This window comes from Bombus flavifrons, chromosome 7 (genome assembly GCF_040668555.2).
Source record: "Bombus flavifrons isolate JBK064 chromosome 7, iyBomFlav1_principal, whole genome shotgun sequence".
Taxonomy (NCBI): Eukaryota; Metazoa; Arthropoda; class Insecta; order Hymenoptera; family Apidae; genus Bombus; species Bombus flavifrons.
In genome coordinates this window covers 1752419-1778111 of record NC_138448.1, presented here as the reverse complement: position 1 = coordinate 1778111, position 25693 = coordinate 1752419, and the positions used below count along the sequence as shown (strand labels likewise).

The following is a 25693-nucleotide window of genomic DNA, read 5'->3' as shown; positions in this document are numbered from 1 at the left end:
TGGCAGACTTTGATCGCGATAAATGGAATTCCTTACCTCCATTTCCGAAGACCCCTCTCGATGGGGTGACCCTTGACATCTCGCAACCCAACTACGCCTCCTACGCCACTCCTCTCCTTCTCGTTTTCTTTCACCATGTTACCTTGGCACCGAACGTTGCCACGAAAAAATCCCGCTCGGAATTCGAATGCGTCGATATCATAGACGTTGGCGCCACGTCCATAGACAATGAAATTCCTCCGTTATTATTTATCGTTGTGCCGACACGCGATCTGATGTTAACGAACGATCGGCTAAACAAAGCTGCGGTTCGATCGCCAACTCACTTACGAGAGCGAATCGGAAATAATCGAAAGGTAAACAGAGGAGATTAAACGAGGGACTCGACTCTACGACTTGCATCGTTCGTGTCAAATGGTAGGGTAAACAGAAGTCCAAGGAATGTTCGGTCGGTAACGGGCTCTCCGTCTGTTTGACCAGTGATACTTTCAATTTAATATGTAATTAAGCGCTTGACGCAACAACTAATTTCATGGATCTCGAGACGCAAGAAGTCGTTCGTAATATCTCTCGACTTGATTTTAAACGATTTCTACTAGTCGCATGAATCTGTTCCACCAAAAAACATTCCGTAGTTGCGTAATTTCGATTTCTATGGGTTGATTCCTATCGCATCGATGGAGAATAGGCCGAACATAGTGGGTTGTAAATGTAGCGCCGTATTCCATGACACGCGTCGCGTGAGCAATCATCGATTTACGGGATTACGAACGGACCACTGCTTTGGAAACTGGCTCCTAGCTTCCGTCGCCTCTCGGCAGATGGACACAAAGAGCGCTTAGCGTTCGAAATTATCTATCAAGATTCGGAAAAGATGCAGGAGTTTATAAGAAAATTCGATGGAAAAAGTCGATAAATTTTGCAGATGATTTTATTGTTTCGTTATCAAACGCGGTGCACCGACACCGTATTACGCATTCACAATCCTTTGGTTTACAGATGTACACGTTACAGCTTACGTAAACTCTAATACCGTATTTGTTTTATATTTTGTTCTGCATTCTTGATCTGCACCTATGTCTGAGATATGTTAAAGGCAGGTACAGGAGATACGTCGGTGAACACTAAAGAGGTACGATATAACACACTACGAGTAAGTTTCGCGCATTTGACGCGGTATTTTAGAAAAAAAAAGCGTGTCTCCAAGGTGTAAATGGTGCAAATATGTTGTGATAAGTGCGCCAGGTGTTAGAACTTGTTACTTATCACGGCACCGGTACTTCGTTCGCATCAAAATCAACAAGATGAATCCGAAAAATCTTCGTTAAATCTTTTACTAGATCAATTTCATTTAAGTTACATACTAACAAAGTCGAGCGTAAAATCCAACTATCGAAACGTCTTTCTGGTATGTTATATCTTACTCTATCTTACAGGTTTACTTGAAGAATCGAAATACGTCGCATTCTATCATAGAAATCTACAAAAACGTGCCAATATGACAAAAAGAAATAGCCATCTTTGAAAAACGAATAAAGAAAAGAGCACGATGCTCAAGTATTGTAAAGCGAGGGTATTTCGTCACGGCCAACAGGAATATCGTATTCCTAAGAAAGCTCCCTTAAAATACTTAGAAAAAACGTTTGCGAATAAGCTTACACGCTAAAAAGTACAAGTTCACGACCGAGACTCTAACGAGAACATTCGACCGTTACATATCGAAACTGCTTTTTGATTTAAATTCTGACGATCTTCGATCGCAATTCGATTTCGTTCCGTCAGTCTCGCGCTTCTTTCCTTCGTCAAAGAGAATTCTATGGCGATGGAAGAAGGCGCGAGACTCTTCCATCATTGAATCCCCTCGAGTGCATGCGAAACGCGACGAGAATTGTTCAAACTGCTCACAATATCGTCGATAGAAGACCAGTCAGAAGACTAACCGCGAGCGTGACCGAAGCGACCATAACGCTCGATGCTCCTGACAAATGAAGCTTATTCATCAAGTCCTGCGGTACGTCGACGTACACCTTTTTCACACCGATATCTTGTATTAGCGTTGACAACGCCTCCGCATCGACCTTGTCACCCTCGCTCGACCAAACAGTTAGGGTTACGTTGCTCGTTAAGGAGCTATTCTCCATCAGCGACTTGATCACTTTCGTACTGTTCGCGGCTAGACCAGCTCTTACAGGATAAGTTATCGGCTGAGTAACCTTCTGTTCTTTTAAGATGTTGATCATATCTTGGATTTGTTGCTCCGTGTATTGACCTCCAGTGACGTTGTCCTTGGTGCCGTACCTAAAACATGAATCGATGAAGTTTCGAAATATTACGAACTTTTATATTAGACGTAGACAGTGACTATCGTTCTTACCTGGTGGTCCAGCCGACCGACAACGTGTACTCTGGAAACGCCATGGCTTGACTTACGAAGGATTTTGCGTTGACCGGTGTGGTGCTTGCGTTCACTGGTCCAGGGAGTATATCCGCGTTAAGAAATACGGGGAATTTAGTCTAAAAACAAAGAAAAGCTGAGCGATTAAAACGAAAGCAGAGCAGATATTGGTAACGGAAGGCTAGACGCTTAGGATTCTCGATCGTGAGGAACGCGTGGCCATCGGTAATCAAGGCAAAAATAACCCTCCAGTTCTGGAATGTATCGTTTGACAGAAGCGATCGGTGAAACGAAGCACGAAGGACTTTGTAAAGATGCACGAGTCGATCTATAAATACGCAAACGGGATACGTACGTTATTGCGGACTTTCTCCAAGATAGATATGCTCGCGTTGAAGGCATCGATGCTCTTGAAGTCCAGCTTGATGCCCTTGGTAACGTTCCTCTTGATCACGGTGTTGAGGAAATCGTCTAACGACAAGTTGCTCTTAGACTCCGGCGGATGTGCCATTATCGGTATCAGTGTGCTATTATCGCTCGTACCGTTCAGTATGCCCAACGTAACGTCGGCCTCCAGCATATTGACGTTGGCTTTAAACAGGAGAGCCAAGTTTATAAAAGTACATGTGTATGTCGGTACGAGTGAAAAAGAGAAAGAGAACGAGGAAGGGCAAAGAGGGAGTAAGGAGGGAGGCAGCAGTGGTACATCTGAGAAGCGCGAACAGCAATTGCGCCGTGAAACGAGAAAGAGAAGGAGGGTGAGAGGGAGATACCGCGGTAGTGAGAAGGAGATGAAAAATCGGCTGGTTTCAGTACTCGCAGACACGTGCAACGAATATCGATCGATGCCTAAAGAGGCTGCGAACCAACAGATTTCAAATTCCTACGCCAGTGCTAAGTACGGCTTTTTAGATTCTTCGCGCTCCTGGAGGCTCTGAAAAAGCACTTGGGCTCTTCGCACCTTCCTCCCATTCGCCTATTCAATCACGTACAAGTGTTTCGTTCGTAGAAACGCGTGACCGACTTTCGGTTGATTCTAGAAGGAGATGCACGCAGCCACCTTGACACATATTTCTGCAGGCCCGGTCGCGATCGTACATGTCACGGGTTCCTTCATACTTTTCCTGGATATCGTTTCATTGATCGAGACATGATTGCGACGACAGCGACGCACCTAGCGAAGCATCGCGGAGAAATCGCCGAACGACGTAAAACGACAAAGAGGAACAGGTTCGGCTTTCGTTCGTTCCGCTTTTGTCGCGGACGACGCGATCAATTACGGAATGGGAGGATCAAGGTCGTACGTATCCGGAGACTGACCTTCCTCTACTCTACGACCATTCGAACGTCGTTGCTGGCGTCCGAGTCTCATTGAGATTCAACGAGGGTGACTGGTTTGTTTCTCGAAAATCTTTCGCCGACGTGACCACGAAGGCGATACCATCTTCCTGAATATTAATTAATACGAATTTTAAAACATCCGGTATCACGCCGGAGCGTGTTTGAAATATCGCTTGGTTAAACGACCTTCGACCTCGTATGTTGAAACCGCCCGAAGCGTTTAATCCCGATAATTGGTATTGAGCTCGCACGATTTGACCGGTGCAAACATATCTCACGTGGCTGATGGGGTTACAAGCGTGTCCACCGTACGATATCACGATATGGAAAATGTGTCGATGCCATATTTCGAAAAGATTCGTTAACTAGTAAGGCGTAACAGACGATCGCGAATCTTCTGGGAAATGAATTTCTCATCAAGCTCTCATTATTACCGCGTTCTTTGAAGTCTGACTCCTCGTATACATGCAATGCGATTAATTTCTCACGGGGCACCTCGTTTAAAGAAAATGATTATTATCGGCGGAACATTGGAAATTCAATCCTGAACGTTAAACGCGGTTTAAGTGTCTCGGTTTCTTGTTAACCACGCGCGATGCAAGTATCGTCCGGCGCGCTATTCGCGTGGCATTAAAGACGACAGACTGTGATAGTTTGGAGTGCCGTGTTTCGATATCGCGGATCTGGAATATTTTCGCAAAGCTCGTCGACGCAAAAGGGATCGAACAAATTCTATTTCGATCATTAACGTGGTCTCAACTATTTCGCCAACGAGATCTCGAAGAGATTGCCAAGCAAACCACTTCAATTACGCGATCGACGTACCTGATACAAGTGCGTTGTCGAGTTTCTCCTTGCTGTTGACGGCATGCTCCCAGACGATCTTGGTGAGATTACCCTTGATCTCTGGAAAGAAAGTGGTTACGTCTACAGAGACGTTGCTGGCGGACATGGCAGCCTCTGAAACAAGCAAACGTCGCGTCTAGTTAAAGAGGTGAACGGGTCTCGACCTTCCGCATTAATATTCTCCAGGCCTCTCGACCTTTGACCCAATATTCGGTGGGGTCGTTTCATAATTGAGCGGACTGCGAATTCCTCGTGAACCAGCAGAGGGTAGGAAGATCCGGAGAGTTTTCGGGGGAGGGGCTGGATGACGGAGAATTTCGCCCTACTTTGCACATTGTGTCCCGAGAGATCGATAATCTTATTCATTCGTTACCGTCGTTACCTTCTCCGCTATTGTAGAAGATCGTTTGCGCAACTACCAGGAAAAACAAAAAGAAGAAGCACGCAGCATCGTTGAATTTTCCTGTCCGATTTACCGGTCTTTTCTTTCACTCCTTTTCCATAATTGTTTGTTCGTTTCGCTTTCCTAGAGACATCGTTCGTGCAAAGAAAACAACAAAGATTCGAAACAAGCATCGTTCGTGAAAATACGGGGTTACTTGGCAAATTTTGCTCGAACAAATCGATACGCGACGAACTCCCGATACAACAGTTCCAACTGACCCGTTTCCGGTTCAGCAGATCTGTGCAGGGATGGTTGTACGCGTTGGTCGATCGACTACCCAGCTGCAAGGGAGAACCGTGCTCTTTTTACCACGTATGAAACGGGGAGTAGAGATCGGAGCTACTGAAAATGGCCAGGTTATTCGATGATATTGCGAAACACATATAGGGAAAGAAAGGTAAGCGTAATATTTATTTTAAGAAAAATTTATCGACTTTGCCGAGAATTTCTTCGTAGCGCTATTTTCAGAGATCGAGCTAGATCTATATTCGTGCGTTGCGCTTTGCGCGTGAAAAGTATCGCCGTAACAGTGTGGCATTCGTGTGTAAGAAATAACCAGCGGAGAAAAGAAGAATATCCGATCGACCGGTCTTTTATTCAAGTTATAAATAATGCAGAGAGCCCACGGTCGCGCAATTATGCGAATATACGTAGAAAGAAGAAGGACAATCGTAACGAGTAATACATATACAGTTTAAATTCGCCTATCTCGTCTTCTGCATCCACGAGTCTGTTTGCACGGAATCGCCCTGGAACGTATTCTCGCCGCGACGTTTCCGACTTCCGACTAAATTCACATTCAGTTTCCGACTCACCGATTCCGTACAGAGAAGGATGTGTCTGCGAATCGGTGGTCGAGCAGCTTTACCAAGAAGAATGCAACACCGGCCCATTCTTTTCCCTCTAGAATGGCCGGCCGTTCTTTGAACCGGCAGTTAGCACACGCCTAGAGTTCGAGGCGAGATTGACCTCGAATGAGCACGAGTTACACCAACGACGCACTAATTGGTTGAACAATCGATCGTTTGTCTCCTAGAAGTACGATGGTTCCTGATAATGCTTCATCCTGACGCGTTCGTTTCCGATCATCGTATCTTTCTCCTTAAATAAAGTGAATTCATATCTTTCTGATTCGATCGTTCTGTACTTTGTATTACGGTTACATAAACCTTTCATAAGTTTCAGCACGTTTAAAGTGGTATATCTCACCTTGTGTATATTAATCCTTAGCAAATAAAGGACGGGGCTTTTATCGCGGATGAGTTATCGACCGACCGTTATCGCGATTTGCGAATATATTTTCCAGTCTCAAGAGACACGCACGATTACGCCCTTCTTTCGCCTAAGACTCGGGAAAGTTTTCGTTTCGTTTAGCGAGAGGCATAGATGTACGAGTCGTTCTTGCTTGGTCCCCTTAAGTGAAAGCTGGTTTTACGCGGTAGACTCGGACCGGATAGTTGGCACAGCCCTCGGCTACTTTCCACAAGCTTAGAGTGGAGTTTTGCAGGCACACGGATTTCCGGCGGAATTTACCGCGATACAGGCCGATATCGAATTTAGTCCGCTGAGCCGGTCGAACGACTCTGTGACTTATAGGTGAATCGTAATCGAGCTAGCTGGAATCCGACTTTCATTCGCAGTTAAACTGTCGGAAATTCCAATTTCCACGTTAAGCGCCGATCGGATTTCAGCGAAAATCAAGGTCTCAATCGTTTGCCATAGCTAGTCTCCACACGTTTCCCTCGTTTCCGTATGGTTATAGGGGATATCGCTCATATCACGGATGTGTTTGCCATGTAGGGTCGCATACTGTAGATAGTATAGGTAAACATACAAGCTACTTTAAATATCGACTGTGCCTAAACGTGATGCGCGGATTATTTGATAGACGTGCGATGAAACGTCATCGATGCAGGATTAAACTTTCAAGCTAATCTGTAGAATTTTCCAAGCAGTCATAATGTCGATCCGATGAAAAATCTTTGTACGAAGTTTCGCCGACATTGACGCGTCGTAAAACCCGAACCAAGCTTTAAAGAGACGTCTGTTACCCTGCCGATGACAAAGTAGTCTTGATACGATAATAACGCGATAGATTATACCGTGATCTATTTTCTACAATGTGATACCATACAGGATTGTTGGTATCGCGTGATACGCGATCGGACAGGAAAAATTAGAAATGTCACGCCCTGTCCATTTCAAGTCCGATTCTATCACGAATTCGTGACGCAATCGAGAATTTCTGTCTCTTGATAAGACGCGCGATGTTTAATTCGATTCCTCCTGCGTGTACGCTTCTGTAAGCCGATAACAACAAGTCGGTTCAACGTTGTATCAGCCGTATTCCGAAACTTGCCCGAGTTTCCAGGATTCTCCATCGAATAATCCTTGTCTATGTAATCGATATGCACGTACGTCATACGAGCTGTTCGAGCGATACGAGAATATAAGCATCAAAAGGTAAATCGTTTGCGCGAAATATCCACTCGCGAATGCCATATACGAAATCTTCGTCCAATATTTTTCACCGATTGAACCAGGGCTTTCGTTCGACTGCGACAGATTCGAGAGATTTCCTTCTATGCCCGAACGACGTTCTTTTTTCGCACAATAAAATCTTTGCCGAATAATCCATACGTCGTGTACCAACGAGGATCGAAAGGTCTGTTGAAAATTCATTGCACGATCAAACTCAGGTCGAACACGTCTGGCGATCGCGTAACATAACGAGATTAAACACGGTATCTTTTCGTGAGCAAATATCTTGCGTATACGCTCGTTTCTTTTCATATACCTAAGTATCTACGTTTGATATTCGTTCAAGAATTACGATCGACACGGTACAAGGTTCGCAAGAAATCAAGAGAACTTGTTCGTACGAAACGTTCGAAATTATTTTGTTCACGTTCCATTGCGAAACTGTTCTCGATGTGATCCGGATTTCGTTGTAATCTCCGTAGCTACAAAGGACAACGTTATATCATATTTTTTTCACGTTCTTATCTACCTACCGGCATTTATCCGAAAATGACTAAACCTATGTTCGAAACGACACGGCGGATCTAATCGCTTGATATGTCGTTACTGGCTCTAATCACGCAACGAGAGTTTCATCATGATCAAACAATTTCACACCTTATTTTATTTCTTGTACCGAAATTAGAACACGACTCTCAAGACTGATAATACCATCGAGAAATAGACGATATGAGTCACCTTCCTCGACTTGTACGTAGATAAGAATGCACTTACCAAACGCCTCCAACTACCTCGGTAAACACGTTATACGCCTTACGTAAACGAATTCGGGTTCCGACGTATCGCGACACGATGTCGCTGTTCGCGATTCCCATTACAATTAACAGCTTGGAAATAAAAGGCTACGAAGAAACTCGAATCGATCTGATCGATTTTTTCCTCTTCATTTACGTTGTACCATCTTTCATTGCCTGTGTCTTTTGTCGTTCTATTCGTTATTTCTAGTACGTTACCTGGCTATCGTCCAGTTCGCGCAGACAACTTTCTCTCAGTGTGTACCTAGTTTTTGCAAATTTCTGCTCTAGGATGGAAACAGGTACGATCGAATACGATGTTGTCGTGATAGAGAGAGAAAAGATCGTTTGACATGGTGACATTCAATTTTCAAGTATACCCATGTTTTCCGCAAAGAACGCACCATGTCACGAGGCTTCTTCCTCTGTATTTCTCCCGTAGAGGTCTCTAATAATATTTACGGCAAACGATACGCGGTCAAACCGACGCGCTCTGTAGCATGTTTATAAATGACAGTCGCTCGTTAATTAGTCCGCTAACGGGTGCTCCTTGTTTATCGTTGTTAAATAGAAAATCTCGCGTATTGATTGTCGGCCAAGTCGATTAGCCTAATTAGGACTATTAATACGTTGCTAATGGGCCACAGTCATGCGAAGATTAATTTTTCTCCACTAATTGTTTGCGTGTCTCTTTCGGTCGCTTCTACGCCCCTATGTATAATTATCCTGGGAATTCCGTAGACGCGCCCCTTTGTGTTCGCGTGAATGTGTTCCAACGTCATTTCAATTTCTTAATATACTCGCGAATTATAACGATGCATTTAATGAAATCGCCGAGTTACGAGCTACGAAAATTTGACGCGTGGCACGTAACATTTTGTAAAAAAGAACGCCTGTTCTTTCGTGCGTTCAAGAGCTGCGGTCGTCGGCCAGAGATATGGTCGAAACGATCACAGAAATCTTTCTTCGATAATTTCCTTTCTTCCTTTTTCCTTGACTAAGCCGCAAACGATACCGATTGTTACTACAACAACGATAACTGGTTAACGTACAACGCGCGCCATAATTTCAAGGAAAGCAAATGCTTACAGTCTTTCATCTTGTGAGCTTCAAGATCTCGAATTCACGAGAACGAATCAATCGACTCGAAACGGCTATTTTCTGACAGCGCGTGAACAACGATGGGCAAAAAGAGCGCTAAAAACAGCTTATTTACGTACTATTTTTGCGTGGCACGTTGGTTCGTATATTCAGCAGAGCAACGGTAATCTATTTTTAAGAGTGCTCCGCGATACAAAGAACTCCGGTGCACGGTTAAAATGCGCTGGAAAATGCCAACACATCGGAGGAAAGTGAAGCAGAAACGAACGAAGATCAAAAGCACGAGGAAAGTAGCTGAGGAAGAAGGTTTACGAGTATCAGAGAGAAATAGAGAGAGAGGGGGGGGGGGGGAGAAGGAAGAGAGAGAAAACCGGGTTACGCCCAGCGTATATGTTTGCATTTCGAAATTAATCGCGTTTCTCCTTCGGTCTGTATGCCACGATAAAGTGAGATATAAACGCTGAGCTTTAAGAATCAATTGATCAATCTCGTTGTTCACCGACCGTGCGAAATCGGCTGCTATTCTCACGCGACCGTTGCCAATAATTGATCGGCTCTGGTTCTCCTTTTGAAACACTAAGAATCGTCGGGATTTAAAGGGTTGCTTTCGGATAAAATCGATAGCGAGCAAAGACGAATTTCTACTTTCCTCCGACAATCCTAATCCGCGAAACAAACGGAAGTACATGCTCTTCAATTTCTCTGCGTCATTGTTTCGAGTTACGATCTGCTAACTGTGAACCGCCGAATGAACCAAGTGCTGGATTAATTGCACCAATTTGCGACACACTTGGAAAGCCCTCGAACTCCAATATATTTTTCTTCGATTCTCGTGACGAGTTTGATCGCGATCGAGGTAACGGTTTATGACAGCGTTTCTACGACACCGTAGGAGCTTCGAGAACAATTTCGCGCGCGATTAATCGCGACTTATCGTCAAGCCAGAGAGAAAGGTGTAGGACTTACGGATCAATGCCAGGAACAGGAGACTGGTCGCCGTGGTCGTGATACTCTTCATGGTCCCTCACGGTGAACACTATACACGTTTTGAGAAAAAGACAAGCGAGATGATAGACGCGCGAACAGCGTGCGCTCGAACGACGAACAGGCGGGCTACTTCGGAAAAGAAAGAGGGAGAGGGCAGAACCGGCGTGGCTCTGGTTGCTCAACGACACCCGGTCAACTCGGCAGCCTCGAAACGACTGACTGTCGTCCCGTTGCGTCGATCGATTCTCGAAATCCAACCGTACACAATACGGAGCCGCGTGCACGGAGCTGCCGTCGCGCCGCACCGCGTCACTACGCTCCACTCCGCTCCGTTCCGCTTCGCGCCGGCTCTCCTGGCCATATTTCGCGATGTAGAGGATAGGACCCCATAGCACACACACGTGTCCGGCACCTCACGGTCCCAGACAGTCGGTGAAACGTGGGGTGAATAACAGACCGTGGCAAGGGGCAGCAGGTACAAGGGGAAAGGGTTGCACTCCTCGTTCTTTCTCCTTTTCGATGCGTGAAAAGAGACAGGAGCGTGGATCGAATTAGAAGCCGCTTCACAGAAAGAAAGGATTCGCAACGCGGTCGTTGTTTAGCGCATCGCGCGTTTGTTGCCCCTTTCCGGTATGCGATACGGTTCTGCAATAAATTAAATTTTCGGATTTCCGTGCCTGCGAAAATTTTCACGGCTTTCGTTTCGGTTCGTCGACGTCGCATCGTATCGTAGATAATGAATTTCGTTAACCGTTCATAGTTGCAAAAAATAACATCCGATAATAGTGTTTAGCGTAGATGCATGAGTTTAGCAATATATTGTGAGCTCGTTTTTTTTCAGTGTGTAGGTCTTCACGTCGTTAAAAATGAGAGATTCGTGACGCTGTTAGCTTTACAACCTGTTCGTTAACGACAATAGTTTTCGAAGTAAAATTCAAACGGTCCCATTAATTCAACTCTTGTTTTCGACTGTTCGCAGCACGAGGAACCAACGCAGAAGAAAAACGGAGCAAAAAGGAGCGCAGACATTCATCGAGGGATAAGGTAAAGCTTACGAAACCAGGTGGCACGTTATCAGAAAATTGTTCGAATAAAGCATATAATTGATAACCGGATCGATAGCCGTCGGTTCCACCACGTTAGGTAACCGAAGCATCTGTACAAACGATGTATATTTTTGCGAATCGCAGCGCAGGCTTCGGCTTGTAACGCGGAAGCGAAATTTTATTTGACCGCGACGCGATACATCTACTCTGGAATAATGCTAGTCTTGCCGCGTTCCAGATTCGAATAATCGATAATCCCCGATTAATTGTTCGTCCTGTTGGAAGGTTCGTTTTTCGGCTTGGACGATCACGTTCACCTCGAAACTTCGATGCACCGGGTCAAAGCGAAGCGGTTGCAAAGACGCGCGCATCTCGTTGGTGAAACGGTATCGCTTAGGTTCTTATCGCAAAAGTTTGCTTCGGGATATCGAGTGTTTTCGTCGTATTCCGATCGCGATTTCGGCGAAGAGAAACTGCGATGCCAACTGTTTTTTATTTGTTTCATTCGCACGTAGTATGTAAATTGGACACATTTGTTTCTAAAGCGATTGCTCAATCTCGCGTATTGTTGATCGCCGGTTCACGAAAGGATCCGAGCAATTGCAGCGAGCCGTACACGCGCGAATCTGTCATTAGCATTTTAAAACGCAGCCGTTCAGAAATTGTAGCTTGAAAAATTTGTTACTCCACGCGACATGTGTTCGGCACACGAGCCCTAAACGAAGCATAAACCCGACGACAGGGGTCGTTTCTCAGATCGGTCGAGGGTCGGAGGCTTGAAACATCTGTCGAGGGTTCGCGATTCCAGGGTAACCGTACTAGCGTCAATTTCGCAGAACGTTTCGCTTCGATTTCGTCACAATCTTAGCGCAGCTCAAAGGAAATTTACGAAACGACGAGTCATTGATACGGTTGGCAATTCTTCATTACCGTAGAGGCAGGCGCGTTAACAAATTTACACGCCAGTCGAGTTGTGACGCTATCCACGGAAAATAACTGACTCTTATCTTGCTAGTTGGATGATGAACGCGAGTTGAAAGACCGAACGTTCGATGGGTTCGATCGCATGTTCCGTGAGCATTCTCGATACACCGACCATGCGTCGTGAAAGATCAATCGTCCGAAAATACGGCAATAGTCGCGTATAAATATTCCATGAAGTTTTGAATAGGCAGATTTTTCACGACACGACGAACACCTCAGGCGACACCGATGCCAATTTGTCGAAATACCATGATCGATCAGTTTCCTGTCTGCCAACTTTTGTAAGGGTTAGTCGCCTAACGGTTAAAGAAAGAAGAACGGAAGCAAGAAAAAGAAAAGAAACATGAAAATATCGAGAAAAAGAGCGTAATTATCCGTGGTGAAGAGGTCAATCTCGTTAATAGGTTAATTCCTTGTGCGTCCGTCACGCGATTTTTGCGAGAAGGACGCGACATTTATTTAATCGTGGTAATGGCGATCTGTTTGATACTTCCGAAAGTTTCGCTGCACGAAAGGAGTGGAAATGCGAGCGTGGTTGGACGAAATAACCGACTAAAACTCTTGGGAAATTTCTTCTCTCTTGTTGCTTCTCCCCATTTGCCAGAGGAATGATACGCGTTATCCCGTAAAATCTACAGTGTCATCAAGGAAAACAAGGAGAGAAGAAAGAGGCAGAAGGACGAAACCATGACCCGGTAAAGAGATCATGAATGTTTAATTTCATAAGTTCCTATGTGTCGTAATATGCGGGAAGCTTTTCGAACGATATTTTTCCAGGACAGGAGACACTATCACGAGCCTCGCAAACACTAGGTATGAACAGGCTTGTGGTGACGTCTACGAATCGGCCATAACTCCCAGACTTGTCCTTGACTCGTTCCACGAGCGGGGAGATGCGGATCGCGCGAGCGAGGAAATGGAAATGCATCGGCGCATTCCAAATTTTCCAGGTCGACGCTGCTCGTTCATGGGCGCGCGTGTGTACGTGTGTGGATGCGCCAACACTCGCGCGCACCCTATACTCAGGGCCGATGCTTCAGATACAATAGAAAAATGGGAGTTTCCCCGAGACAATGTGGAATACTCTGCTTTGTAGCGCGAATCGAAGGTTCCCCTCGGTCCTCTCTTCTCTCTCCCATCCCTCGCTAAGCCATTCGTCCTTCTCTTTCTCCGTCTGTCTCGAATACTCATAAATATCCTCTTTAAAGTCTTCCACGGAATTGAAACGGACCGGCAGACGTGACAATTAGGCGTTCCGGTGTCTGCGTATGTATTCGTCGGTTCTTTCCACGGAGGAGGAACACTCCACCGCTATGCCATAACAAGGAAATCAAAGACAGACAGAGACGGCGCAGGAGTTCGCCACTCGAGCACAGGAGCGCCCCTAATTGTGGATCGAAGTAGAGTCGTCTCGCGAGCGAAGATTCCAGCGAAAGAAGCGTTTGGATGAAAAGACGGGTGAACGATGCTTCGTCGGCTATTGATTTTCAGCCGCTACCGCAAACGCGAGGAAAATAGTGCCGCAAGAACTCCCCGATGTAATTAATTTCTTAATGGCAGTGGCACCTTATTTTCATTCGATTAATCCGTAGTCGTTGCGTCTTACGTGACTCACGTGGTTTGCTATTCGGGATTAACGATTATCTGGTTATTCATTTTTAATTTGCACGTTTGTGTTTCATTGGCGCGCGCTGAATCATTTATTTTGTCATTTTATCGAATCGTATGATTATTCTCTGGCTGCGCGATACTACGCTGCGCGTCGTGAAACGCAATGTCGTCCCTTCTATCGCGTGTATCGTGTATCTATGAATCGCCTACCGTGTTGCGTTCCTATCCTCGCTGGCTCTCGTACGCTGTTGAATCATCCACTCGATAAGCCTGGTTCGATGAGATTTCGAAAACTCCTTGACGACGGTTCGAAATCGACATTGATCGCATGATCGAGCTACTGAAAGGCCAGATGTTACATATCGCTGTTGTCAACGAAGAACGTTATATAATGGTCGAAATCGATATGGAACGATGCACCTTTTACCAGCAGCTGGAAAGCAAGGCTGGTGAAAGAGAATTGCCAGCCTCTCGGTCTTTGGAGCAGCTCGAGAAATATTTCTCGCTACCAACATAATAACTTTTTTGTAGTAAGCAATGGATCTTTTTAAATTTATCACGATGAATAATAAACGTGTGCGAACACGGCTCGTAGCTATCGCGTTATCTTTTATCTAATCGCAGGCAAACATGGCAGTTTCAATACATACATAGAAGGGAATAAAAAATTCAATTACTGCCTTTATACATTTAGAAGAGGACATGAGCGTGTTGTTCGCTGTTATCAACGAACGATGAGTCTGCGCGCTTGATTACTCATCGATGATAAAGAAGTTAGCACGACGTGTGTCGCAGATGCTCTTGTTTCCTTCCAAAAAGAGCAAAAGGTTTTGTACATGACCTTTGCGAAAATGAATGTAACGTTCAGATAATTACATATAGTAGTAAAAGTATCGAGTTTTTATTAAAATACAATACAAAATCTGAAACGGCCAGGAGCTTTGTCGTGTGTGTCATAATTACAGAATAGAATTACAACTAGACGATAATTGCACTTGATCGAAACGCGTTAATTTATGCTTCGTAAAATGTATTACACTTGATCGGCATAAATCACTGGCGCCCATGGCAATCTTAAAAACAAGTAATAAACAAATAGAAAACTTAACGCCTTTCTCCACGAGTTTGGCACAAGAATAGCATTCGGAACAACAGGAACATCGGTATTGGCGATAAAATTATTATTTATCGTACGCTAATCAACGTGTTAGGCTGTCCTCAGACTACACTAATATACCTATATATATATATATATTGTCAATATTTCATGGTTCTCAACTAAAAGGATCAAATATATTGTCAGTACAATATTGTTAATTCACGATCAGCTCTTTCGTTGAAAACCCTGAAATATCGACGATATTATCGATTGTCTGAGAGCACCTTTAAACGACGGCCGCAAAAGTTGGCACCTATTACCCTATTAACGTGACTCGCCGTCCCTATTCGTTTACTTATATTCATAAGCATGAACGATGCTTGTGATTCGGTAATTGCTTGGTTCTGTCAACGTATCGAATCATTCGTGTTACGAAGACCGAACTAATCGTATCTATTGTTATTTGATTCGAGTTCCATTAATAAAGGTTAATTAAAACATCGTTCATGACCTCTCCGCTTTTATCAGTCTTACGTTTGATTTTTGTTGAATAACATAAAGGTATGGAATGTATCGTTGGATTGATCTAGCTGTCCTTTTTTTTACCATTAAACTGAGGTACAAACGTGCAACCTTTTGGTCTAAATAATAGAAAATCAGAAGGTTCCTTAACTGAAGGTGATATGTACGAAAATATTTCAAAGACTCGTGGACTCGAAACGTAACTCATACTACGCCATAGAAGATCTCTATTTCCTATAACGCATAAACCATTCCATAGGAATTCGATCCATTTTGTCTAAAATCCTAAATGTTTGAATCCAGTTAAAACGTAAATTCGCGCGATTGACACGGCGTTGCGTTCAAATACTTTGACACTTTGTCGTAGTAGGAGAATCCTCCGATCGTTAGTCGCATCGACGCCACCCGTCGAACACATTTAATCCTAGTCGATCGACTAGATCCATTGCTAAACGTTCTCTTTCCCCTCCTTTATTTTTGATTCTGAAGCTTCGGCTGTAGATCCGTGTTGAAGCATTCGATCGAATTAAAGTATAATTTACGATCGTTTCTGACGTGTACATCGTCACTACCGTTGCTCTTATCCAAATAAATCAGTTCTGATTTGTCCGCTGAAGCCGATGCTGTCTCTAGTTTGGAATTCTGTAAACATCACGATTCTTACTGCTTTAAAAGTCGCGAACGATTTGAACTCGATGTTTAATCGCAGGTTACCTTGTCGCCAGCCACCGAGTTTGCGCGTTGCTTGTTCAAGAGGTATAATATCGCTATCGTGAAGACTATAAGGGATCCCACGAGCACCATAATCGCACCAGCGTATATGAATATATTTGGCAGAGATAGGAGCTTTTTTAGCTCGTCGACGAACTTGTCAGTGGCCTCGACTTCCAACGCGAACCACATCACTGGGAAATAAATGGTCGGTACGGATCTGAAAAGCCTAAATAGAAGTCTATCATGAACGTCTGTCGTCTTGTTAGATCTATTTTGTTGTTTATTTCGCCCGTTCTTCGGTCTAAACGTTAGCGGCATGAGAATCGAACGTTCGCTCTGATTGTTTAATTATTGGAAACGTACTTACGACACAGAATATAACGGTTCTAGCAGCACGTTGATCTGTAACTTAGCAGATACTTTCAAAGGAATGCCGGTTTTCTGAAAAAATACATTTGATTATTTGCGATTGATACGCGCAGATTGGAGACGTATTATTCCATTATTTCGAATCTTTCGATATATGATTGCCGCGACAGTTCCGATCTAATGATAAAGAGCAATCGATTGTAAATAGGTGATCTAATAACAATAATGGTGATTGCTACGTCGTGGACGATAAACGACGATAATGACGAAGTATGTCCGATATCGACGTGTCGCGTGGCATCGTATGTAAGGAACTCGTATCGAGGTCGTTGCAGATGTTGCAATGTTCTCTCCGAGGTCGAGTACGTGAACAGAATTTAGTCGATGGGTACATGCAAGGAAATAAAGTAGGAAATAGTACGGTAGTGGGGAAATTCTAAAAACTGAAGATGGTTGAGCTCGTTGAACGTATTTACCGGCTCGAGCGTGATGAAGAAGTCATGTTCCTCATCGGGATTAAGTCCGGTGACCTGTTCTTTGAGACTAGGATCGGCTCTGTTGAAATGAGGTAAGCTGGCAAACACAGGAGCGCCATAACGACAGGCGCTTACGTTCAGTAGACCAGCGGGAGTGCACTTTCCGTTGCAAAAACAGTTTCCTATGTTTACTACGTCTGGATCTTCTTCCGGGGCATTTGTGGCCTCTGCCGAATGTTCGGCCTCGAAAAAGTCCTCGGTCGTGGTAGTTTGCTCGAAATATTTGGCCTGTTCGTGAGGGTAGCGTCGTCTTGTATTGTTTCCCAACGTCTTCTCGCTGAGATCGTATCGGTAGCCCTCCAGACCCATGTGATCGGTTGTCTGCGAGTACTCGAACGTCAACGGCCTGTGAAGAACAGAAAAGGAAGCGATCGTGATCGATTCGATTCGGAGTCGTAAGGGATGCGACCATCGTCACGTTTGCTCGGAAGCGAACCTATTGACTCCACCTACGAAGAAGCTGTCGCGTAAACGGGATTACCGGATGATCCAATTTACGTGTCTCGAAGGTTAACGAGGGAACTTGCGAATGAAAATTGTCTAAGGTTCAACGACGCTTAATTTGCCGCGAACAGACGAGAGTAATTAGCGAGCGGGAGCGCGCGCCACGCGATTCTTTTCTTTGACGGGCGCCGCAACTGACCTGCATAGGTCACCGCTGAACATGACAATCTCATCTTTCTGTCGATACGGCGACCAGAATTCTCCAGCGCTTCCTTCCACCACGTTGCACGGGCTTTTAAAGAATCTAGTCGTGTCTTTGTAGTTCCATTTCCTCAGGATCCCAAAGTCGTTGATGTTTTGGGCCCCCGTGTCCATATTGAAGTGGCCATCGAACATCGTGGAGCCGTTTCTCTGAAAGCGTAACGTGATGGATATTATTAGATATTCGTACCGATATCTTGAAAGATCGAAATCTGTCGTCGTTAATCGAAACTCAGGTGGCGTTTGATAACGAAACGATAGATAATTATAAATTGTTGTTTTCTATGATCAATTAGCCGTACAAACAAAAATTCGTCGCGACGATTTTATTGCTGAACGGCCGTTATCGAGTGGCGTGCACTCTTCAGGATTTACGACGCAGGGAAAAAGGGAGAAAGAAAAGTCGCTTTGGCGCGTAGGTGGGATTAGTTCGCCGTAAATGTTGCATGCGTGACGTAACAAATTAATACATAATACGCCTCCCATTGCTTTTCATTCGTCATTTAGCGACCTACACGTGACCTGTTCTATTCAGTACCAATTTAAGTCGCGCTGCGAATAATTTATCGTCGGCTGCAATGCCGTTGCTACAACAGCGCAAATCGCATCTTCGACCTTCTGCGCGTCCTCGACACGATTAAATAAACAATTTTAGCTATAATTTCTACTTTGAGATAAGTCGTTAAACGTTCAAATAATCCCACGGATTTTCCTCGAATTATTTACTCTCCAACGTACCATGTAGAACCATCCGAACTTGTCAAAGGGTGGAACATCCTCTCCCATTCCGGCTGCCATTTTTCCAAGCTCAATGAGCGTGTCGTCGTAACCTTTGAATAGCAGCTGATCCACTGTCTTCGTAGTATGCACGTCCAACGACGACAACATCAGCGACAGGGTGGCTTGCAGCGCTCCATCCCAGTATCGTACTTTGTGTTTCGCTGACTGAAAAAGAAGCATAAACGATGGATGTTTACGGTATCTAACGTAGTTTTTTACCAAAAAGGTTTACTCACGATCGCGACGGTGTTCAGTTGTGTGATGCGATCGGTCAAGGAACCATTGGTAAGCTCCGGTACGAAGTACCACCATCGTCGGTTGAAGTAGCTGACAGTGTGGTTCTCAGGGTGAAACACCACGTTTGCTTTTTGCCTGATCTCTCTGAAATTTCGATGTTCCAGTGTGAATCACGGGAACGGGAATTATTTTCGCGAAGGAAGCAATACGCACGTGAAATCGTAACGAATCACGCGCCTATTACTTTTTATCTGTGATGGGTATAATTTTCTCTGCTGCTTTTTGTAATCGAGTTACATCACGACAGTTAGTTGCAAATTGTCGAGCAAGTTTCAATAAAAAGTGTTCGTTTTTCCGAGAGCGCTCAATTTGGAATCGTTTGAACGCGTTACACGTTTCCATAACGCTATTTGCTTATCGTCCGAAGCGGAAATAAGTAATAACAAAGCAGATAAATAATAACATGCTGCCCTAGCATTATCCGGTGCACGGAAATCAGGCGGGTAAATGGCAATAGTTACGCGCGTGTTGCTCCAAGTCGTGGTGGCTGTCAAGCGATCTTCAATTAAGCGATGCGTTCGTGATTAGAGAGCCGTGATTTGGTGCTTTAGCCTACATATGCTTGCACATTTCGTTGATTAGATTTGACGCGACAATTGCTGCCCGCTAAGTGTATGAACTCGCGGATGCACCTTGCAGCGGGTCTAATCTTCGCTTATTGCTAGCAGCGCAATCTTTGTTATGTAATCGTCTCGAGATTAGGGCGAAATCAACGACAAGCAAGGAGAAGCTCACGCGTCGACCTTTTCGATGACTTCGTTGCAATAAAATCGGCCAATTACTTCCGTCTCGCGATCGACCAACTAAAATGCCAATCTGCGCCGGAATCAAATCGCTTCCACATCTTGTCGCATGTTTCTAAATATAGTTTTGACTGAGTTTTACTTGCGCTTGCATTCCACAGGCCGAAATCTGACACTTCAACGCATACTCCAACTCATTTCATTTGCTACTCATTTTTATTCGATGAGAATTTCCGAATTGATGAAAAACCAGTTGTCAAAGGTTGCATCGTCACGCCCTGGTTCGCGTTCGTTCACGTACCATCGGGAGAAAGCAATTAAACGAGCAATTGTTTTGTGTAACATTTAGATCTTCCTACGCTAGCTTGGTGACCCGTCGGCCGGTCGAGTTTTCACCGTTCATTAAGATGTCAATATCGTGAGGTTAAATAGTATGCCCGTTTTTTATCTTGATTAGGTCGCCGATTAAGAGTGCCCTCGTGGAAGGTGACTTCGAGCCTCCTTCTCGCGTTCGACGTATCGACGTGGGATTTCTATTCGATATGAACGCAAATTCAGCCAATTTGCGTCATCGATACATCTAGATGGACTTGTAATTTTCGTGATTATAAGTACTGTGTTTAGTATCAGTTTGTATTGAGTGGCAATTCAATGTTACGCAACAGTTTCCGCTTTGATCACACCGTCGCTTTTTTTTCTAGCGATTCTTCGATTTCCGTGACAGCACGAAACAAGCCTGATATTTAATTGATGCTGAAAAGAGAATACCGTGTCCCGCTGACCACGTCATGTTCCTGTTATTACTGCATCGAGATTTTCGTTATTATCAGTGTAAATGCTGCGTTAACTCGAAATTTGTCGTTTTCTCGACGCCTCCGCGAAGATTGTTAAATCGAAAGCTTTATGTATTAGACGAATCATACCGAAATACGTAAGGACCAACTTCTTCGAGGTTCGGCTTCTTTCCAGGTGTCTTCAATTCCTCTGGATTAGTCCAATTGAAAAACCGAATTTTGAAATACATGGGCGGCAAGCTACTCGTGTCGTTCCATACTTCGAACGCTTTCGAACTTGGCGTCAGCGGCATTTCCTGGTAACAGAATTAACTTTTATCGTAGCAGTATCATTACGTATAGTATCAAAGCTCATTACATCCACTCAGCTATGAAATCGGTTAAATCGCTATGAAATTAGTCATTTGCTCGTAAACGAAGCATGCGTCCCACAAAAGTGTAATATGATCATAAATAGGTCTGCAACCGAATCGTACACTATGCACGTTCCTTCGCAATGAAAAATTATACGTCTAGTGTAACTCTAAAGAGATATGTCAATTCAGTGAACAATCAACCACTTTTCCAATCGTGTTGGGAACAACGACGAGACACAAGTGAGACTATCGACTAGCCTGTTTCATCCCGACCGCGGTCGTCGAGAAAATCTCGACTACTAGACAACTTTGTTCGTTCCGTTTTGTGCAGGTTGTCTATGACGAAAGGTTTCGACAAACAGAGAGCCTCTGTGCCGACAATCAGGCATATAAACGATATAGAAATAAAATCGCGTCAGTTAAACGAATCGCGAGATAACCCAGAATCGCGAGGCTATCCGACCAATTCTCGCATAGAAAGATTAAAGCGTCGCGACTATATTTTACGTTAGTTTCTGATGAAAATAAATAGTGTTCCAAACTATCTCGGCAATAACATCGGAGAAACGTATAGTCACGTTGTTGTAGCGTGTGGTAATCATAAAAGCACCAAGAAGCACTTCATTTGTTTAAACGATTCAGATCGATATACTTTATCGCAAGAAACGGACGAAATTGCGTCATTGACTGCACGATTATGCAAATTAAATGTGAAACGTATATGTAAATTAAAATGCTCGGTTCGACGAGCAATGATCCATTGATACCCACCTTTTGCAGAATGTAATGAAAAATTGTTGACGAGGAGAAATAGAGGACCGTGCCAGAAACGATCAGCAGGATGCCGAAAAGACCAAGGCCAAGAGATTTGCTAGTCCAAGGCCTCATGATGACGGAAGCTTGTGTACGCGGAAAATCGTTTCTTGGCTTCTCAGCATGTGTGCCTCCGACGGCCGCGGTCAATGTGTTCGCCGATTAGACCTACACCCGGTCACTCTTCCGGCTGTTATGTGTTTTTCTACGTCGCGAAGCCTGAAACAAGATAAAACCTATCTAATCAGACAGTCACCGAGCCACTTTTTCCACGCTCTCTTTCGTCTTGTTGTCTAACCATACATACATCACGTATATACGTTTGCCATCTACGTTCTACGTGATATGTTTCTCATTTGGGCCACAGAAACTTTGCCACTTTGTAAATTGCAAGCGAACGTGATTGTCTGAGTCGTAAAGCCAGTAAGAGTAACGTAAACGGTTGCTCGAACGTTTAGCTCCCGGGTTTTGGTTAGGTTTGGGTTATGGTACCTAAATTATAGTATGGAAGAAGGTCATAAGATGCATTGCCCTACCGTAATTTGCCTTTTCCGACGATCCGAATGGCAAAGTTTATCGGTGAATAACGCTCGAAAACAGCATCGTTTTAGTTCGTGCTGCTCCTTTTTTGTTAAGAAAATGAAAGAAGCAACTCGCCAATAATATTGTGTCGTATAAATTGCCGAGTTTCGTGGAACGATTTGGGTAGACTTCTTGTTTTACGTCACCACGTGTCGTTCGTTTTTTATTCCCTTTTGGCTCATCTTTGACCTACATTACTTTATTAGTTTGTTGGGCGCTCGAACTTGTCCACACGATGATTTCATCGTAACAAACGTAACATATAATCCGCCTTTGGCTGTTCTGATATTAAACAATATGATGTAATCCACGTTTAATGAATTTATGTAACTCAGAAAAAAATACGGAACGAATGATCGATCACGCTAATCGCGATGAAAACGCATCGAAGATTTTGTTTGAAGAGTCACGTATTCCCATTCACGTGTTTACATACTTGATCTATGCAAATGATTATTCAGATATTGACGATAGTAAAATAAAATCATCGGCTTTTTCGAAAACAAAGAGGTGGAAAATATATATGTCGCGACAACGATATCGTTTGAATAGTCGACGAGATTCTGAAACGTGATCCTAAAAGTTGTAACTCGTACCACGATACATACACAGCGATTCGGCGTGAAAACATGCAATTGACAGCTTCGCTGATACTGCGTTTTCTTCAGATAATTTTATTATCCGAATGCATGCGTCTTTTGTGAAATAAAATGTTACGAGACAATCGCAATAATAAATCATTCCCGAGCGTTACAATTAACTTCAAGTATCTTTTTTTATCGATAATTTTTGTACAGAATTCGTTAAAAATCAAGCGAGTAAAAATTACGTGCCAGGTTTCAATTTATTACAGATTTTTATGATATGCTTGGCCATGACCCACGTGATCCCATAAATTTTGTGTCATACAGCTACGTTTACTGTTAGTTTAGCCGAATGCTTTTACATTGTCGTTTTTAATTGTGTCAACGTCATTACCTTAGCGTTGTAAAAAATTGGGAAAAAAAGGAGTCACATTTGCATTCATATAAGAAACGAATTTGTAGCAAATGCACGTATATTTTTTGTCATGAGATGATTTATTTACTGTCGCGTACTCGAAATCATATCCACGAGCGGTTTCGCGAGGCTGGAAAATTTTATAAAATCTCGAACTTAAACACGAGGATTGGGCGTAACAAATAGAGGGACGATAGCGGAGGTTTAGTCGCACGTTTTGTCGCGTATCCGCTCGTATCCGTCCATATCGTATTGATGTAGGAGCACGAGTAATGGGAGGTTATTTATCGGTTCACCGTCCCGTGGTGTCCACCGCGTTGTTCCGACAAAAGACGCAAACGAGTGTGTTCTTATCGTTGGAAGCGCCAATGGACTGCCACCGTCTCCTCTTCGTTCATCGATATCTCCTGACCTTTAATTCCTTCCCGACCGAATTTCTTTTTCGCGCATCGACGTCCATCAACGTGCAGTATCGCGCGCATTACTTTATAGATCAAAAATAACATAGAAGTAGCAATGGGATCATTGATTTTTCTGCCTGTTTTCGAGCAAGGGTCTCGCGGGTTATGAATGAAGCGGCCTCGACAACTATTACGGTTACGACGATCGTTACAATCGCGGATTTTCATTGTACGTGTTCGACGTTCCACGTATGTTTGTTGTTCGTCAACCAGTAGGTAATATTTCCTTTAGAGATAAATATTTATATTAGATGGATATCACGGTACACGTGTAAACCAATTAAATTTAAGCCAACTATCCTCTATCCTCTTGAAAAACCATTCACATTATTTTAACTAGGACGATTGTTCACGGACGCGAATAAACGAAAAATAAGCCTAACGCGACGCAAAGCCTAATCGGAACATTTTGTGAGAATGTTAATATGGAACTGTGCTTTGCCACGCAACATTGCTCTTTGAGACTCCGAAAGATGAGTAATCTTCCAACAAACACTGACTACTATATCTCCAAACGAGAATAAAACGTGGCGATGATATGCGATTGACTTACTTGTTTCACGTAGTCCACAGTGTACGTTCGATTACTTTCACTGTCCACGATCTAGACGAAGACTTCTTCAGTCAAGAAATGACGATAACTTTAACGAGATTATAGACCAAGCTCAATCACCTCGACTCTAACGTGTGATACTGTATACAGCACGGTTGTTACTGCCGCGTCCGATGAATCAACAGGCTGCATATAATGTGACTATTGGCCGCATCCCCTCCACTTAGGGAGACTTCCCTCCTTTGCTCGCCAATTCGGACCCTCGTCATCCCGCCTTACTCCTTCGAAACCTCTTGAAGAATTTTCTCCCTCTTAAAAGCGACGTCGAATCGTTCGCTCGTATATACTAGAGACAAGGTCTATTATCCTATGATCGAGCAGTAGTTTGGCTTCTCTCCAAACCGCGTCGCAGACCCACGAAACCAATGATGGTTTCGTCGTCAACTAATTATAACACGTGCTTGCGCTATCATTGCACGTGTCACGTGTTGCGAATGAAGCGCGTTTGCGATGAAAGGAAGTAATTCGTAAAAGTCGTGGATATGGAGTACGAGTGCTCGCCGGTAATTGCTCTCTCCGTTTTTCGCTGCTTAAAACGAATTAACGTACAAAATCGATTTTTGAAACGAACGCTATTCTTTCCACACGAACGTTTCAATTTTCAGACGCAATTCAACCAATTAGTCGGACTCGTTTGTCCTGGACAGTTGAATAATACGAAGGCAACTTACTTTTGCAGGAAAGTTCAGATGCTCAATGCATCGAAGCTGATTTGGGCTAACAGGATGATCTTGACCTCACGCGATTGACCAATGCCTTACGTGGCTGTTATGCAATGGTCTTTTTATTGAATATTTTATCGAAATGCGTTTTGTCAACCATACGCAACATTTTCCTCGTTGTCACGTAGATTGATAACGCGTGAGCAATTCGAATTGATATGCCGAAGCATATTTGAGGAACACGGTGCATGAAAAACGTGGTGAAGATTTATTTACTATGGGCGTTGAAGCATAGTCGACGCTGCTGATATCTTATCTTCCGATGCAGTTGCGTGAAAAGGAAAACAATCTTCGAACAAGACACTCGACTTATTTTACATCGTTAAATCTTAACGACCGATGCCAATCGAATTCTCGCCGTGGTACATGTTCGAAAGAAAAGCGAACGAATCGCGATATACCATGATACCGAGATGAACTCGGTTGACTATACGTAAGTACGTAAGTGTTTCGAACGACACTCGACCTAAAACTGGAGCCGAGCGTGTCAAAGGAGGCGAGGGGCTACGCTCGCGACAGGTAGTAAGCCACAGAAGTGCCTCATCGCCCCGTCTAAC

The 25693-nt window shown here is 43.9% G+C and overlaps 2 protein-coding genes across 5 annotated transcripts; both read right to left on the bottom strand.

Annotated features, from left to right (window-relative positions):
* Positions 1 to 913: 913 nt before the first annotated feature.
* Positions 914 to 14395, bottom strand: LOC138182091 (protein FAM151B). Of its 2 annotated transcripts, none has more exons than XM_069117654.1 (5): positions 14242 to 14395; positions 4562 to 4696; positions 2751 to 2986; positions 2375 to 2514; positions 914 to 2298 (listed from the first exon to the last, which is right to left on the bottom strand). In XM_069117654.1, exons 2-5 carry the CDS (start codon positions 4686 to 4688, stop codon positions 1902 to 1904), a joined length of 900 nt encoding a protein of 299 aa, XP_068973755.1. In that variant the 5' UTR covers positions 4689 to 4696; positions 14242 to 14395; the 3' UTR covers positions 914 to 1901. The 2 variants fall into 2 exon arrangements, with proteins under 2 accessions (XP_068973755.1, XP_068973754.1); XM_069117653.1 differs by lacking the exon at positions 14242 to 14395 and adding an exon at positions 10370 to 10620.
* A 521-nt stretch (positions 14396 to 14916) lies between these two features.
* On the bottom strand, positions 14917 to 24541 carry LOC138182090 (protein croquemort). 3 transcript variants are annotated; one of them, XM_069117649.1, is made up of 10 exons: positions 24355 to 24541; positions 21718 to 21978; positions 20720 to 20886; positions 18993 to 19137; positions 18715 to 18921; positions 17915 to 18126; positions 17212 to 17617; positions 16734 to 16807; positions 16367 to 16592; positions 14917 to 16294 (listed from the first exon to the last, which is right to left on the bottom strand). In XM_069117649.1, exons 2-10 carry the CDS (start codon positions 21832 to 21834, stop codon positions 16124 to 16126), a joined length of 1725 nt encoding a protein of 574 aa, XP_068973750.1. In that variant the 5' UTR covers positions 21835 to 21978; positions 24355 to 24541; the 3' UTR covers positions 14917 to 16123. The 3 variants fall into 3 exon arrangements, with proteins under 3 accessions (XP_068973750.1, XP_068973751.1, XP_068973752.1); XM_069117650.1 differs by lacking the exon at positions 24355 to 24541 and adding an exon at positions 22067 to 22085; XM_069117651.1 differs by lacking the exons at positions 21718 to 21978; positions 24355 to 24541 and adding an exon at positions 20949 to 21239.
* Positions 24542 to 25693: the final 1152 nt, after the last annotated feature.